General features: G+C 38.2%; 1 protein-coding gene, 1 long non-coding RNA gene and 1 pseudogene across 2 annotated transcripts; 1 reads left to right on the top strand and 2 right to left on the bottom strand.

The window, feature by feature from the left end:
* Positions 1-649: 649 nt before the first annotated feature.
* LOC127170849 (uncharacterized) lies at positions 650-6,564 on the bottom strand (annotated as a pseudogene).
* LOC127171153 (uncharacterized) lies at positions 3,389-4,217 on the top strand. The gene is made up of 3 exons (XR_007828471.1): positions 3,389-3,659; positions 3,748-3,876; positions 4,168-4,217. It is a non-coding gene; the product is annotated as an uncharacterized LOC127171153 (long non-coding RNA).
* A 937-nt stretch (positions 6,565-7,501) lies between the features above and the next one.
* gja8a (gap junction protein alpha 8 paralog a) lies at positions 7,502-11,102 on the bottom strand. The gene is made up of 2 exons (XM_051119614.1): positions 10,729-11,102; positions 7,502-10,410 (listed from the first exon to the last, which is right to left on the bottom strand). The coding sequence occupies exon 2, from the start codon at positions 10,395-10,397 to the stop codon at positions 8,241-8,243; it is 2,157 nt and encodes a 718-aa protein (XP_050975571.1). The 5' UTR covers positions 10,398-10,410; positions 10,729-11,102; the 3' UTR covers positions 7,502-8,240.
* Positions 11,103-15,524: the final 4,422 nt, after the last annotated feature.

Consider the following 15,524-nt stretch of genomic DNA (forward strand, 5'->3'; position numbering starts at 1 on the left):
TATATATATAATATATATATATTTATATAAATATTAATCTTACTACCCGCACTTAAACCCAGTTCTCAATTACAATATTCTGTCTTTTTAATGAACCTGATATCAGCAGTCTGGATGTTACTGAAAATGAATATAAATAAATAGATTTATAAACAATAACACAATTATGGCCTATGATAATCATAAAACAATGACGAGTGAATATATAGATAAACATAAATATTCAAAGCAATAGACAGATTCAGAAATTCAGACTCCCTGTGATCTTGCATGGGATTTACAGTATAATAAATTGAATAAAGAAAGAAAGATCTTTTTAAAACCAAGACTAAAAGGATATTATGAATATGAGATTATAGTATTTGTCCTTAGTAATTTTAACTGTGAGAAATAAGCTACTACTTTTTAGATAGAAGATTGTTTGTATTTTTTTTATTTCCATAAGTTATTCATACCAGTCATTTATTGTTTTTGTACATTTGCCTTTCTTTTTAGACAAACCTGTGTTAAAAAATGAAAATATATAGCTGCCTTTATTCTTTTGTAGAGGGTTCCCCTACAAGGGGATGATCATACTTGGCATCAAATTTGGCATTTTGAAATCCCCTAATCAAGAAAACATACTTGTCCAATCATTCAGCAAATCATGTCACACTTGGGAATTTTGGAATTTTTCTATGTTAAGTTTCTGCTTGTTGTTCAGTCTGATTGTAAGATCATCTGACCTGGCTCTGCTGCTTCCTTTGCTAAGTTGACTTAAAGATCTTGTTTCCTCTGTTGTCTCTACTTCCAGAGCTACAAGTGGAACATCTATAATCTCCTCTGTGGCCTCCATGGCCTTCATTTCTTCAGAACACTCCTCCTTCTCAGGGCCTCCAGTTTCCACAGAATCCTCTTCTTTTCCTGACCCATCCCACTCCCTAGAGACTTGGACCTCCTCTGGACCCTCTATCTCCAAGGATACCTTCTCCTTTCCCAAAGTTTCCACCTGTTTAGTGTCAACAGCAAGTCCCACAGCTTCATCTAGAGCCTCCTCATCTTTACTGTCTGCAGTCTCAAAAGGTCTGTCTTCATTTGGACTTTCTAAAGCTTCATCCTTACCTGTATGTAATACATCTTCAAAAGCACAACTTCCTGCATCCTCTATAGGTTCATCCTTTCCTATATCTACTACTTCCTCTAAAGCTGTGCCCACTTCTAAGTCTACTACATCACACTGATCTCCACCCCCTTCTATATCTTCTACATCCCCCTTAGTTTTGTCCTTTCCCATATCCACTTCATCCCCAATGGGCTCTATTTCAGATAAATTTGATCCTGCAACCTCCCTTAAAGCCTCTTGTTCCCCCTCAGTTATTTTAGACACATCTAGATCTCCAGCAATCTTACCATCATCTAAAGTTTTCAAAATGTCCCCATTTACAAAAGGCTCAATTTCACAAAGTTCCCTCTCTTCAACTGCTGTCTCTTCCTTAACCACATCAGGTAAACTCCCTTCTTCCCTCAACTCCTGGACCTTAAAGGTGGTATGCTCTTTTTCCCCAATTTCCTGCGAGGTTTCCTTCTCCTCTCCAGCTCCTGAAAGGTTTTCCTCTTGTGTTGGCTCAGCATCTACTAAGCTACTCTCTTTCGCTGACTCAGTCACCTCTCTGCAGGCTGGTTGTCCTAGATCTATATCCAAACTCTCCTCAAGTGTTATTAAATATGTTTCCTCCACACTTCCCCTTTCTGATCGCTCCTCCAGTACTTCTGATAAAGCTGTCAGAGTCTTCAAGCTGTCTACCTCATCTCCTTGCCGAAGTGGTTCCTCTGGTGAAAGCTCTGATAGTGTCTCTGAGACCTGAATAAAGGAGGGTTGAGGCTCCAACCTAGTTGGAGCTGGTTGGTGGAATCTTCTTCAAGGCAAGGTGGCTGATCTCCACAAAACTGAGGAACAGTGAAACGCAAGCAACTGCGAGCATAAAAATAATGAAGATAGTCTTTTCGGTGGGCCGGGAGATGTAGCAGTCCACTGTGTTGGGGCACCGCCAACGACTGCACTTGTACAGCGGCAGGATGCGGAAACCGTAGAGGAAGTATTGTCCAACTACAAAGCCTACTTCAAAAAGAGCTTTGAAGATGATATGGCATATGTAGGTAAACAGCAAAGTACCCTCGAGTCTGAACTTTTTGCTACCCTTCGTGCTGGTCTCCTTGGTGGTGCGAACACTTCCCTGATCCGTCAATATTGGAAGACGCTCCTCGCCCATTTCCTGTTGGTGGCTAACCTCGGCTTCTTCACGCTCCTTTCGCTTTTCCTCCATGTGGATATAATGGACAGCATGGCCGACGTATACAAGCGAAGGTGTGGATACAAAAATGATTTGTAACACCCATAGACGAATGTGGGAGATTGGAAAGGCCTCGTCGTAACACACATTCTCACAACCTGGGAGTGTTTTGTTTTGAGGGTCACTTAATGACTACTTTATGATTGTGTCTGTTTTCATATCCACACAGAAACTGAGCATCACATCCATAAACACCATAAAACGCATCATTAGAAGTCTGGCGACGGAGTTTGATAGAATCACAACAAAGGTACATTACTCTTTATTACTGCTGGTAAGCTTTGTTTTAGACATTTGTTACAAGGGATTGCATGTCTTGCGATCCCTCTAATATGTTAGAGATGATCTACATCATCATTATTCTTGTCTAGAAAATGTATGAATAAATCTTTTTTTCTGTGTTCCATTTCAGGTTCTGGGACAGTCCCAAACTTGTGTGGTCGATGACTTGAGTTTGGATGAATGTGAAATTTTTATTGTTACATGGTCTGAGGAGCTCAAATGTTTGAGGTCAAAATATAGGAGTCATCTAGGGAAAAAAAAAAAAAAAAAGGAAAATATAAAAAAGGAAATATAAAAAGGAAATAAAATGCCACTGGGCCTGTACCTTTATTAGGAAATGCAACATGTTGAATCTTGCATGGCTAAAACAAGGATTAGCTTCTTAAGAACTTCTCTAAAGATACAATTCTGAAGAAAATATTCCATGGTAGAAAAACCTACCTACACTGCATGATTTGCATATGTTAAGGAAAAAATAGTTTCAAAACTAGATATGTGCTTTTATTTGCAAGTTTCTTCCAGGAAGTAAATGAGATGGGAGGGAAACGAGGAAACAAGGTAATAAATAAGGTAGTTTTCATAATTAGCTTCTGTTTCAGTTTATCCATCTCACAATACAGCTTATGGTTCATGATGGTGATGTTGATAGGTCATGTTGAGTTCAGACTGCTAAAGCCATTGGTGAATTCCATAAAGGGTAGTGTGTTTTTTTCATGTACTTACATCAACAGTATAAAGATAGCTTTCTTCAGAACCATAAGCACAAATATGTTGAAACCTAATGCTTTGGAAATAATAAATAAGCAATCACCCTCTACCATATCTTTTTGGATATATGACATGTTTACATGCTATTGCAGATACAACAAAAACATTGGTTAAAAAGTAATTAATGTTTAAATCATGTCATCTCATCAGATTTCCAATGTTAAGAGAGTCACGAGGCGTCTGGAAGGTCTAAACATCAGAAAAGATCAAGGTCAGAAACTAACAGAAGCTCTGAAAGATTTTCAGTAGTTTATTCATATTTTGAAGTCACTTCCAAAGGTCAGTGCTAAAGAAAAAAAAACATTTCATGGCCATACTGTATGCAGGGTAATTCTATAGCACAGTTCATTTCTCTCTTTTCATTTAGTCTTCAGTGTGTCTAGAAGAATGTGCAAGAATTGAGCTGTTGAATCTCTACAAGCAGTGGAAGAAAGGGCAGCTGATCAGTATGCTTCCCATTATGGACTTTGTTATGAAGACATTACTTGAGGAAAAGGTATCATACTGTATTCATGTTTCTGTTTTGTTTGTTGCTTGTTTGTTATTACTCTGCCATTATAGTCAGCCTAACCTTGTTTGAAATTGTAGCTATGTTTTGCTTTTCTGTTTCAAGCATGTAACTTAAAATCTACAGCAACTCCTGTTATTTAGTGACTGGATGTAAGGGCCTATAGGAGATTTTTCTGCCAACTGAAAACCACTTGAAGTTTAAATTTAGAACTAACCCAAAATTGCAGGTGGTGGCATAGATGATCTATGTAAATAACTTTAGTTTCTATAATTTTAGGACTCAGTTTTGAAACTGAAGCTTTAACATCAGTACAAACGGAAACAGGTGAGGTTTTTTTTATCATACATGTTTTATATTGACCTTATGTGGGTGTAATATATGTGTGGGGTTTTTTTTAAAGACACTGTGTTTAGAAGAAAATGGAAAGAGATATTACAGCTTTCTATATGACATGCTTTAATATAGAAAGAGAAAAAAACAGGCAAGGGAATCTTTTGAAAAAAAAAAAATCAGTATCCTGGATGATCTTGTCTGACCCACATTAATTCTAATGACAAACATTGTCTCTCTATTTTTAGGTTCACATTTACCATTGCAATTTGAATTGGATCTTCTAAAAGTCTTGATTATAAAATTATTGCTTTGGTGACACCGTACCACCAGTGTGATCAAGCTCTGAGAGACAGCTCTCAGACAAGGGACAACAGAGAAAACAGGCAATTCACTTGCCAGGAGTAAAAGTTACTGAAGACATCTGCCAAAAGACTCAAATTCGACTGATGACATCCAAAAGAATAGATATTACATATGGAAGCTCTTTTTCCACATGCACCCACTCATTTATTTTCGTTCCCTTTCCCTTTTGTTCTTTATTATGTTTGTGTGTCTGTGACAAGTGATGTGTACTGTATTGGATGGTAACAAATGCATGTAAATTGCTCTTTATTTTGGAGAGCCAAATGTTAACTGCACTTTAACTTTCATGATTAATTAAAAGCTTTACATCCACAGTAATGAGAAATCTTCCTGAGTTTAAGATACTAATGTAGCAGATTAGACTGGTTTAAGTCGAACAGGTCTTTTTGTTTACTTACTTTTTTCACGTATGTTTTTTTTAATCTTTCCAGATTGGCATAGTTTACTTATTTTAAGTTTCTTTTTTGAGGACTGTAGTTGTTCGTTTTCCAGGTGTATATGACTTTTAATTGAATATGCTTTCAAAATGAAAACACAAGAAATGAACTTAATTAAATCAATTTGAAATTTAAGAAATTAGTAACCAAGTTATGTATGTGACCACTAGAGGTGATAAAAGTTTCATTTCAGTCCGGTGTTATTCTGTAAAGTGTGAAGTGAATTTTATTTTTTTATTTATCATTTTGTTTATGTCAGATAAAGGTTTAATAATCCTTTTAAAATACTTTTCACAGATTATCTACTTTTTAAAAATCTAAGGATATTTATAGTTTGACCCTAATTTTTGTTTCCTAATTTTGGGGAAAACCTCTCTACAGGCTAGTTGTCCTAGATCTATATCCAAACTCTCCTCAAGTGTTATTAAATACGTTTCCTCCAAACTTCCCCCTTCTGATCGCTCCTCCAGTATTTCTGGTAAAGCTGTCAGAATCTTCAAGCTGTCTACCTCATCTCCTTGCCAAAGTGGTTCCTCTGGTGGAAGCTCTGATAGTGTCTCTGAGACCTGGGGCCGGTTGCATAAAGGGGTTAGACCAGTCTTAAAAAGTAAGTCAGCCAAATTTTTCTTTATGTCTGGTCCTAATGTTTTATATTCAGTTACAGAAAAATGTAGATTAGTCCAAGCTGGATCCAAAAAATAAGACTGATTACTCTTTGGTTAACTGCTAGTTTATCAGACTAGTACTTAAGACGCTGTCTTAACATAGAGGCTAAGTTTATGCAACTGGCCCCTGAATAAAGGAGGGCTGAGTCTCATCGCATATGATTGTCTCCTCTACAGGTGGCGCTGTTGCCATAACCACCTCTTGACTCCTTTTCTGCTCCTTCTCTAAATGAGGTGAGAAGAACTGTCCCTCTTCCATACCAACCTCAACTAGCGGATATATGTGTGCCACCTCATTCCTCTTCAAGGCGCCTGTAACCTTTGGCTTTCTGGACAGGGGTGGTTAGGAGAAACGGTAAGCTCCTCTCAGCTGGACCAAGAGGCTTCAACCTAGTCGGAGCTGGTCGGCAGAACGCAAAGCAGATCTTCTTCAAGGCAAGGTGGCTGATCTCCACAAGGTTGAGAAACAGTGAAACGCAAGCAACTGCAAGCATAAAAATAATGAAGTTGGTTTTTTTTCGGTGGGCCGGGAGATGTAGCAGTCCACCGTGTTGGGGCACGGCCAACAACTGCATGTGTACAGCAGCAGGATGCTGAGGAAGTATTGTCCAACTACGAAGCCTACTTCAAAAAGAGCTTTAAAGATGATATGGCATATGTAGGTGATCAGCAAAGTGCTGTGCAACACTTCCGTGATCTGTTGCTGGCGGAAGACGCTCCTCGCCCATTTCCTGTTGGTGGCTAACCTCGGCTTCTTCACGCTCCTTTTGCTTTTCCTCCATGTGGATGTAATGAACAGCATGGTTGATGTGTACAAGCGAAGGTGTGGATACAAAAATTATTTGTAAGCCAGAGTCTGAGTCTGTCTTGTTCATTTATCTCTTTTCGTTTAGTCCTCAGTGTGTCAAGAAGGATGCGCTAGAGCAGAACTGTTGTATCTCTACAGACAATGAAAAAAAGGGCAGCTGATCAGCATGGACTTTACCATGAAAACACTACTTAATGAAAAGGTACTACATCATACTGAGATCATGTTTCAGCAACTGTTTGTTTGCTTATGTAGCACATTTATATACTGTATCAGAAACATGGAAAGTGAAATAGGCAGAAACCCTTTATAAAGGTAAATATGCGGGCATGTGAAATTGTTTAATAGCATGTAATTTAAAAACCAAGAGACTGGGTCAAGGGGCTCTTCCTATAAGATTTGACTGCTGTTTGAAAACCACTTCAGATGTAAAGCTTACTCTAACCCAACTGGAATGGCAGACTCTGATTGTATTTTGCATGTATATTCATGCTTTCCACATCTGGAAATCCAGTGCTATAGATGATCTATGTGCATAACATATGTTGTATAATTTTTTAGGATTGCACTTGATGCACACCGGACATTTTTACCTGTAAGGCAGAGAAGAAAACATTTTATATATATATATATATTTTTTTTTTCCGTGTTGGTTTGACAAAGAGTTGTTGTGAAATCATTTGTCTCCCTATGTTCCTTCATTTTCTGTTTCCATATGACCACTAGAGGTCATAAACGTGCAATTTTTGTCCAATGTCACTATGTAACATGCACTTTTATACATTTTTTGCAAATAAAATTTTATTACACTTTTTAAAAAAAAAACAAATAATAATTTTGTTGATGTCATATGTTATTATTGTAAATAGGCAGGTGAAAATTTATATGAATGCAAACTTCACAACAGAAAAAGGTACATCTCTTTGATTATCAGGCATTGTAGTACCTTTATTTGGGGTCTTCAGATAAAATTTTGACAAAAAAAGCAAAAGAGCATTGCACTTGCAGAGGTATTACACACATCATAAAATTTACTTTAATTTTTTGTGATACGGTTTATATAAATATTAATCTTACTACCCGCACTTAAACCCAGTTCTCAATTACAATATTCTGTCTTTTTAATGAACCTGATATCAGCAGTCTGGATGTTACTGAAAATGAATAGAAATAAATAGATTTATAAACAATAACACAATTATGGCCCAGGATAATCATAAAACAATGACGGGTGAATATATAGTTAAACATAAATATTCAAAGCAATAGACAGATTCAGAAATTCACTGTGACTGCCTGTGATCTTGCATGGGATTTACAGTATAATAAACTGAATAAAGAAAGAAAGATCTTTTTAAAACCAAGACTAAACGGATATTATGAATATGTTTGAAGATTATAGTATTTGTCCTTAGTAATTTTAACTGTGAGAAATAAGCTACTACTTTTTAGATACAAGATTTTGTATTTTTTTATTTCCATAAGTTATTCATACCAGTCATTTATTGTTTTTGCACATTTGCCTTTCTTTTTAGACAAACCTGTGTTAAAAAACGAAAATATATAGCTGCCTTTATACTTTCGTAAAGGGTTCCCCTACAAGGGGATGATCATACTTGGCATCAAATTTGGCATTTTGAAATCCTCTATTCAAGAAAACATACTTGTCCAATCATTCAATAAATCATGTGACACTTGGGAATTTTGGAATTTTTCTATGTTAAGTTTCTGCTTGTTGTTCAGTCAGATTGTAAGATCATCTGACCTGGCTCTGCTGCTTCCTTTGCTAAGTTGACTTAAAGATCTCGTTTCCTCTGTTGTCTCTACTTCCAGAGCTACAAGTGGAACATCTATAATCTCCTCTGTGGCCTCCATGGCCTTCATTTCTTCAGAACACTCCTCCTTCTCAGGGCCTCCAGTTTCCACAGAATCCTCTTTTTTTCCTGACCCATCCCACTCCCTAGAGACTTGGACCTCCTCTGGACCCTCTATCTCCAAGGATACCTCCTCCTTTCCCAAAGTTTCCACCTGTTTAGTGTCAACAGCAAGTCCCACAGCTTCATCTAGAGCCTCCTCATCTTTACTGTCTGCAGTCTCAAAAGGTCTATCTTCATTTGGACTTCCTAAGGCTTCGTCCTTACCTGTATGTAATACATCTTCGAAAGCACAACTTCCTGCATCCTCTATAGGTTCACCCTTTCCTATATCTACTACTTCCTCTAAAGCTGTGCCCACTTCTAAGTCTACTACATCACATTGATCTCCACCCCCTTCTATATCTTCTACAACCTCCTTAGTTTGGTCGTTTCCCATATCCACTTCATCCCCAATGGGCTCTGTGTCTGATAAATTTGACCCTGCAACTTCCCCTAAAGCCTCTTGTTCCCCCTCAGTTATTTTAGACACATCCAGATCTCCAGCAATCTTACCATCATCTAAAGTTTTCAAAATGTCCTCATTTACAAAAGGCTCAATTTCACAAAGTTCCTTCTCTTCAACTGCTGCCTCTTCCTTAACCACATCAGGTAAACTCTCTTCTTCCCTCAACTCCTGGACCTTAAAGGTGTTATGCTCTTTTTCCCCAATTTCCTGCGAGGTTTCCTTCTCCTCTCCAGCTCCTGAAAGGTTTTCCTCTTGTGTTGGCTCAGCATCTACTAAGCTACTCTCTTTCGCTGACTCAGTCACCTCTCTACAGGTTGGTTGTCCTAGATCTATATCCAAACTCTCCTCAAGTGTTATTAAATACGTTTCCTCCACACTTCCCCCTTCTGATCGCTCCTCCAGTACTTCTGATAAAGCTGTCAGAGTCTTCAAGCTGTCTACCTCATCTCCTTGCCGAAGTGGTTCCTCTGGTGAAAGCTCTGATAGTGTCTCTGAGACCTGAATAAAGGAGGGTTGAGTCTCATCGCATATGATTGTCTCCTCTACAGGTGGCGCTGTTGGCATAACCACCTCTTGACTCCTTTTCTGCTCCTTCTCTAAATGAGGTGAGAAGAACTGTCCCTTTTCCATACCGACCTCAACTAGCGGATATATGTGTGCCACCTCATCTTTCTTCTCCTCTTCAAGGCGCCTGTAACCTTTGGCTTTCTGGACAGGGGTGGTTAGGAGAAACGGTAAGCTCCTCTCAGGTGGACCAAGAGGCTCCAACCTAGCAGGAGCTGGTCGGTGGAACGCAAAGCGGATCTTCTTCAAGGCAAGGTGGCTGATCTCCACAAAATTGAGGAACAGTGAAACGCAAGCAACTGCGAGCATAAAAATAATGAAGATAGTCTTTTCGGTGGGCCGGGAGACGTAGCAGTCCACCGTGTTGGGGCACGGCCAACGACTGCACTTGTACAGCGGCAGGATGCGGAAACCGTAGAGGAAGTATTGTCCAACTACAAAGCCTACTTCAAAAATAGCTTTGAAGATGATATGACATATGTAGGTGAACAGCAAAGTACCCTCGAGTCTGAACTTTTTGCTACCCTTCGTGCTGGTCTCCTTGGTGGTGCGAACACTTCCCTGATCCGTCAGTACTGGAAGACGCTCCTCGCCCATTTCCTGTTGGTGGCTAACCTCGGCTTCTTCACGCTCCTTTCGCTTTTCCTCCATGTGGATGTAATGGACAGCATGGCCGACGTATACAAGCGAAGGTGTGGATACAAAAATGATTTGTAACACCCATAGACGAATGTGGGAGATCGGAAAGGCCTCGTCGTAACACACGTTCTCACAACCTGGCTGCTGAGTGTTACACACGTAATCAGACTGCTCGTCTCCCCAGACAAACTCTGCTGCCGTGCCCAGAATTAAAATGCGGAAAATGAACAGCACTGTGAGCCAAACGCGGCCAATGACAGTGGAGTGTTCGTTTACTTCCTCCAAAATATTCCCTAAGAAGCTCCAGTCTCCCATAGTTGTGTATTAGCTATGTACAAAAAAGAGAAATGGGAATTAGGGAAAAAAAGATGATCCAAGGGTATTATCATCAAAATACAGTTAATGATGAGACATTATGAAAACAATTTTTCCCCTTCTCAGTAAACCTTCTTGCTAAATAAATCTAGGCTGAACTGACCATTTACAAACAGGACCAGGAAACAACTGTAAGACTTAGATATGCCGTAGCCAAAACACATCACCAACCGGCTCACATTCAACAATACTAGCCATCTGCAAATCTTAGACATAAGAGAAAACTGGACCAAAAAAGCAGAGACAAAGTGAACTGAGGCTAAATGGTCACCTTTGCACACCAGCACCAGTGCAGTCCAGTTCAGTCCGTTGCTCCTGGGGCCTGTGGGGTGAACTGAACTCCAGTCCCCCAGTCACATAGACTCAGTCCTCGTCCTTGTCGCACCACTGAGCAGATGTGAGCGAATGGGCTATGATGGCTGCTTTTCATGCCTGCCGTATAGTCTAAGCTGCTAACCAGATGCCCTTTATGCACCAGACCACGAGTGTTGATGCAGAAGACAATAGGATCAACAGACCCACAGCCAGAGGGGCCACAGGGACAGAACACCATCCACAGGCCCAAACCAAAAGTACACGTTAAAAAAAATAAAATAAAATTGGGGTATGAGGCCCACAGCAATGGTCTACTTCATCATGACATACTGTAAGGATACATCAGATGATAGAAAGAAATGTGTGATTGTGAAACATCCTGTTCTTTTGATAAAATAAATACATATAGTATGTTTGACAACCAAAAAATATCCAAGATTTTAATTGTATTTACTGTTTTTTTTGACCAAAGAAATGTAGCATTAGTCAGACACTTCTTACAAAAACATAGAACTAAAGCTGTCAAAATTAAATTGTTAACACAGACAATTTATTTTTCCAGTTTAACGGCGCACTCTAGCCTGTATCATTTCATATTATCATATTATATCATATATCATTTCATATAAACCACAGAAGCTGCTAAATCATATAGAGAAGAACTTAGTACGCAGAAAAGGGTGCAATATTTTGATAAACTAAAGTTAATAGGTCGTAAAGGTACACACAAGCAGTATTAAGATAATATTAATATTTCCCCTGCCTGAACAGAAATGATAAGAACAAACACAAATGTTGTCAAGACTCTTACCCTGGAAATCCTGGTTCAGTTTGGTCAACCACAAACACCTTTTGTTCCTCAGACACATTTGTTACACTCTTCTCTTTGTTTCAAACCTTTAATTCGCTGAAAAAGTGTACCAAATCGGTGGCGCTGAGAACCGCTCTCTCCTAGAGGACTTAAAAAGCCCACGCTCTGACTGTAACTCAGCAGCTGGGTTGTTTCGTTAGAGACAGGCTTAACCCAGCAGTTGGGTAGAAAAAAATGAACCAGCAACTTAGTTACAGAAAAACTACACTCTTAAAAATAAAGGTGCATTAAAAGGTTCTTCACAGTGATGCCATAGAAAAAACATTTTTGGTTCCACAAAGAACCATTCAGTCAAAGGTTCTTTAAAGAACCATCTCTTTCTTACGTTTTTAGAATCTGAAGAACCTTTCGCTAACAAAGAACCTTTTGTGAAACAGAAAGGTTCTTCAGATGTGAAAGGTTTTTAATGGAACCATTTAAACAAAAAAGGTTCTTCTGTGGCATCGTGAAGCACCTTTATTTCTATAGGGGTCATCGGATGCCCATTTTCCACAAGCTGATATGATTCTTTAGGGTCTTAATGAAAAGACTATAATATACTTTGGTAAAATATTGTCAATGGTTGTGTAAAACAACACCCTTTTTACCTTGCCAAAATCAGGTCTGCAAAAACCATCTCATTCTGGTCGAGGCTGCTTTACATGCAAATGAGCTCTGCTCGCCCCACCCCTCTCTTCTCTCTGTGGATTGACGAGCCTGTTTACTTTAGCCACATTTAGCCGCTAAACTTGCTAACTAGCACATTATTAGGAAAGGTGATCACAAAGATTCATAAAAAAACCCTTATACTCAATTCTGCTGTAAGTGAAGCTGGATCACAAATGATTCGTGTGAACATAGATGGATATATGTGGATCGGGAGGTGCATTCCCTTCACAAACAAACGTAATCCACTGCATCTTCAGCAGCTCAGATGTCGGGAATAAATGACGACCACTATGTTCATTATTACATCCAGCAACACAACACCTCAATCGCTCAATTCTTGTCTAACTTACATCCCTGCTCCGGCATCAAAGCATGGAGGTTAGACTGTTACAACTGATCTGAGGTAAGACGCTCATGACAGTCAATTTATCATGGGAGCGGCCTCTGTCGGTGTGATGCAACAACGACAGGCATCTGAGAACGGCTCGATTTGAAAAAGGAGATATTATTTTTACAGATTATTTAAAAACCACTGCATGGATTTTTACCATTATAGGGTAGATTTGTACATACACTGCCAACACACATTAATGTTCAAACAGCATGTAAAAGTGAACTTAGCATCCGATGACTCCTTTAAGAGTGTACCCAGCACCTTGGTAAAAAAAAAATATATATAAAAAATAACCCAATAAAATGACCAAATAAGTTGAACCAAGTATTTGGGTTAAAAAAATATATATATAATAATAACTCAGCACCCGGGTAAAAATATTAAATATAACTTAATAAAATGACCCAACGGGCTAAACCCAGCATTTTAATTAAAAAATAACCTAGCATTTTTTAAAGTGTACATTAATTTGAAGATTGAATGTGAAAGTATTGCAAAATGAACATATATTTAAAAACTTTAATATTAGGTGGGATTATTCGCAATTAGTTGTAGTTATTTTTTTTAATCGATTAACAGCACTAAAAAACAACAACAAAAAAAATTTCTTCCCAACCTTTAGAAAAGCAGTACATATTTCATTTAGTAAAACAAATGTTGTTCCAAACAGACACAGTATAAAATGTATATTGTTTTATGATTCATGTGTTGTACATCAGTGGGAAATGGGAAACATAGACTTCATGAAGTGGCTTCTCACGTTAGGTGGAGCTGCATTCTGGTATTACAGTGTTTGCATTTCAGTGTATAAATGGGATACACACAGTAAATTATCCACCCACAAATCTTCAACAAAAAGTTGTTGGTATACTCTGAGCCAAAAGACCTTACAACAACAGTGATATTTCACAAGGGAGACAGCTTTAGGAAATGGTGATAATAAAGCATTTGGCCAAACACACACACATGCAGGAAAGCTGGGTGTTGGAGGTATAAGGTTTTAATGGTTTTGTGATAACGGGGCAACAGTGCAGCGCAATGGCATATTTATGATATCGGCCAGGAAGCTCAAACACACATACACACATGGATACACTTCAACAATACCCTGTTAAAAAACTTCCTGCGCAGCTGAATTATTGGCCAGACACATTCTTGTCAGTGTTGGTTCACACCAAGATTTTGAACATATGCAAAGCCCAATAGTTAAATGTCTGGAAACGTGTATAGTCTGCAATATTTGTCATTTTTGTGGGTCTCAGAGACTCCAAAATCACTGTTTTCCTTACTGTATAGCAGTCCTGACTAAAAGAGTACATGAAACAGTTGGCAAAACCCTATCGGACTTGAGAATGGTTTATTTAAAGTTCGGGATTGTTTAGCACTTATCTAAACTGTTGAATTATTGTTGTCAGGGGAAACAGTTTGTGCTACAATTTTCGGAGGGAAAACAACATGACTGACAGTCAATGGGCAATGTTTTATGCTACATAGACGGAGAGCTGATTCCAAGTTACACAATTCATTTCCCCTTTCTGCACAGTATCTCTCATAAACATTTGACTGGTTGCTGTGTACATTAGCACCAAACATCAAGATAAAGAGAAGAGCACAATTAAGAAGCCACTTAAGTGGCACAGACTTCAGTCTTCTATTATGTTGTCCTTTCATATGTGTGTGCGAAAGGCTATATAAACAAACTTCCTAGTGGAAAAAATCTTGTGTCATCTATGATCAAACGTTTAATGAAATTATGACGCCAAATGTGTCATCAAAATTTTATTATTTTAACAAGTTATGTCCTATGTTGCCCCCTGACTGCTAATCATAACCTGCCATTGATTATAGTATGTTGCACATCAAACTTTCAATATGAAATGTCAACAGTACCTTAAAAATGTATAGGGCTTTTATTGAGAAAGCACTAGCAAACATAACATGAGCAGCATTACACATTAACTTTCAGACCTCCGGATACACTGAAATAAGGGCATGTTTCTCTTTTACAAAGATGGGAATATAAAAGTGACTATATTAAACTACGAAACTACTATTAATAATAGTAATGTATAAAAAATACATAAATTATCCCATCTTGTTAATTCATTACAGATAAAAAATATTTATATCAAACTGAAAAAGACTGATGTAAAATAACATTCACTGACTTCATGCTATACCTTGCATTTCAGACCTTGGTAATTGTGCCCTAGAGGGGTTTGTGTGTTGACATAGTGGACACTAGCAGGATAAGCCACATGAATAGTGATAGGATGACACAGAAAGACATGATGTCATTCTCGAGCATTGAGCCTATGGAGCATGTGCATTCAGGCGTGAGCTCACATTGTGCCAATGCAGCAGACAGTCATGAAGCTATAACACAACTATCAAACGCTAATCGGCTCACATTTCCTGCTCTGCTTTAAAAGACCAATTTATGCTTAGATGTAATGAATCATTTTGATTTATTTTATTTTATTAAAGGAAACTATGGGTATTAAGGCTCTGGGTTGCTATAATGTAAATGACGTGAAATATGTAGTAGAAAACCCATGAAAGATTTACATTATTTAAAAAAAATCCACATAATCTTATACATATTTTGGACTATATGGGAGTCGCCTTTATTTTGATGATGTGAAATGGCTGCACTGGGTGTGTTACTGGCACTACCTGTTGCTATTTTTACCACAGCACAACTTGAAAAATAAAATACTGATCATGGCTCCAGACTGCTACTAAAACCTGATTGTTTTGTGATCGCACCTTTTTTTGTTGATGTAATAAACTGAGACGATGCGCATAAAATTTAAAGTTGAAAAAAGACTTTCAAACA

This window comes from Labeo rohita, chromosome 9, assembly GCF_022985175.1.
Source record: "Labeo rohita strain BAU-BD-2019 chromosome 9, IGBB_LRoh.1.0, whole genome shotgun sequence".
Lineage (NCBI taxonomy): Eukaryota > Metazoa > Chordata > Actinopteri > Cypriniformes > Cyprinidae > Labeo > Labeo rohita.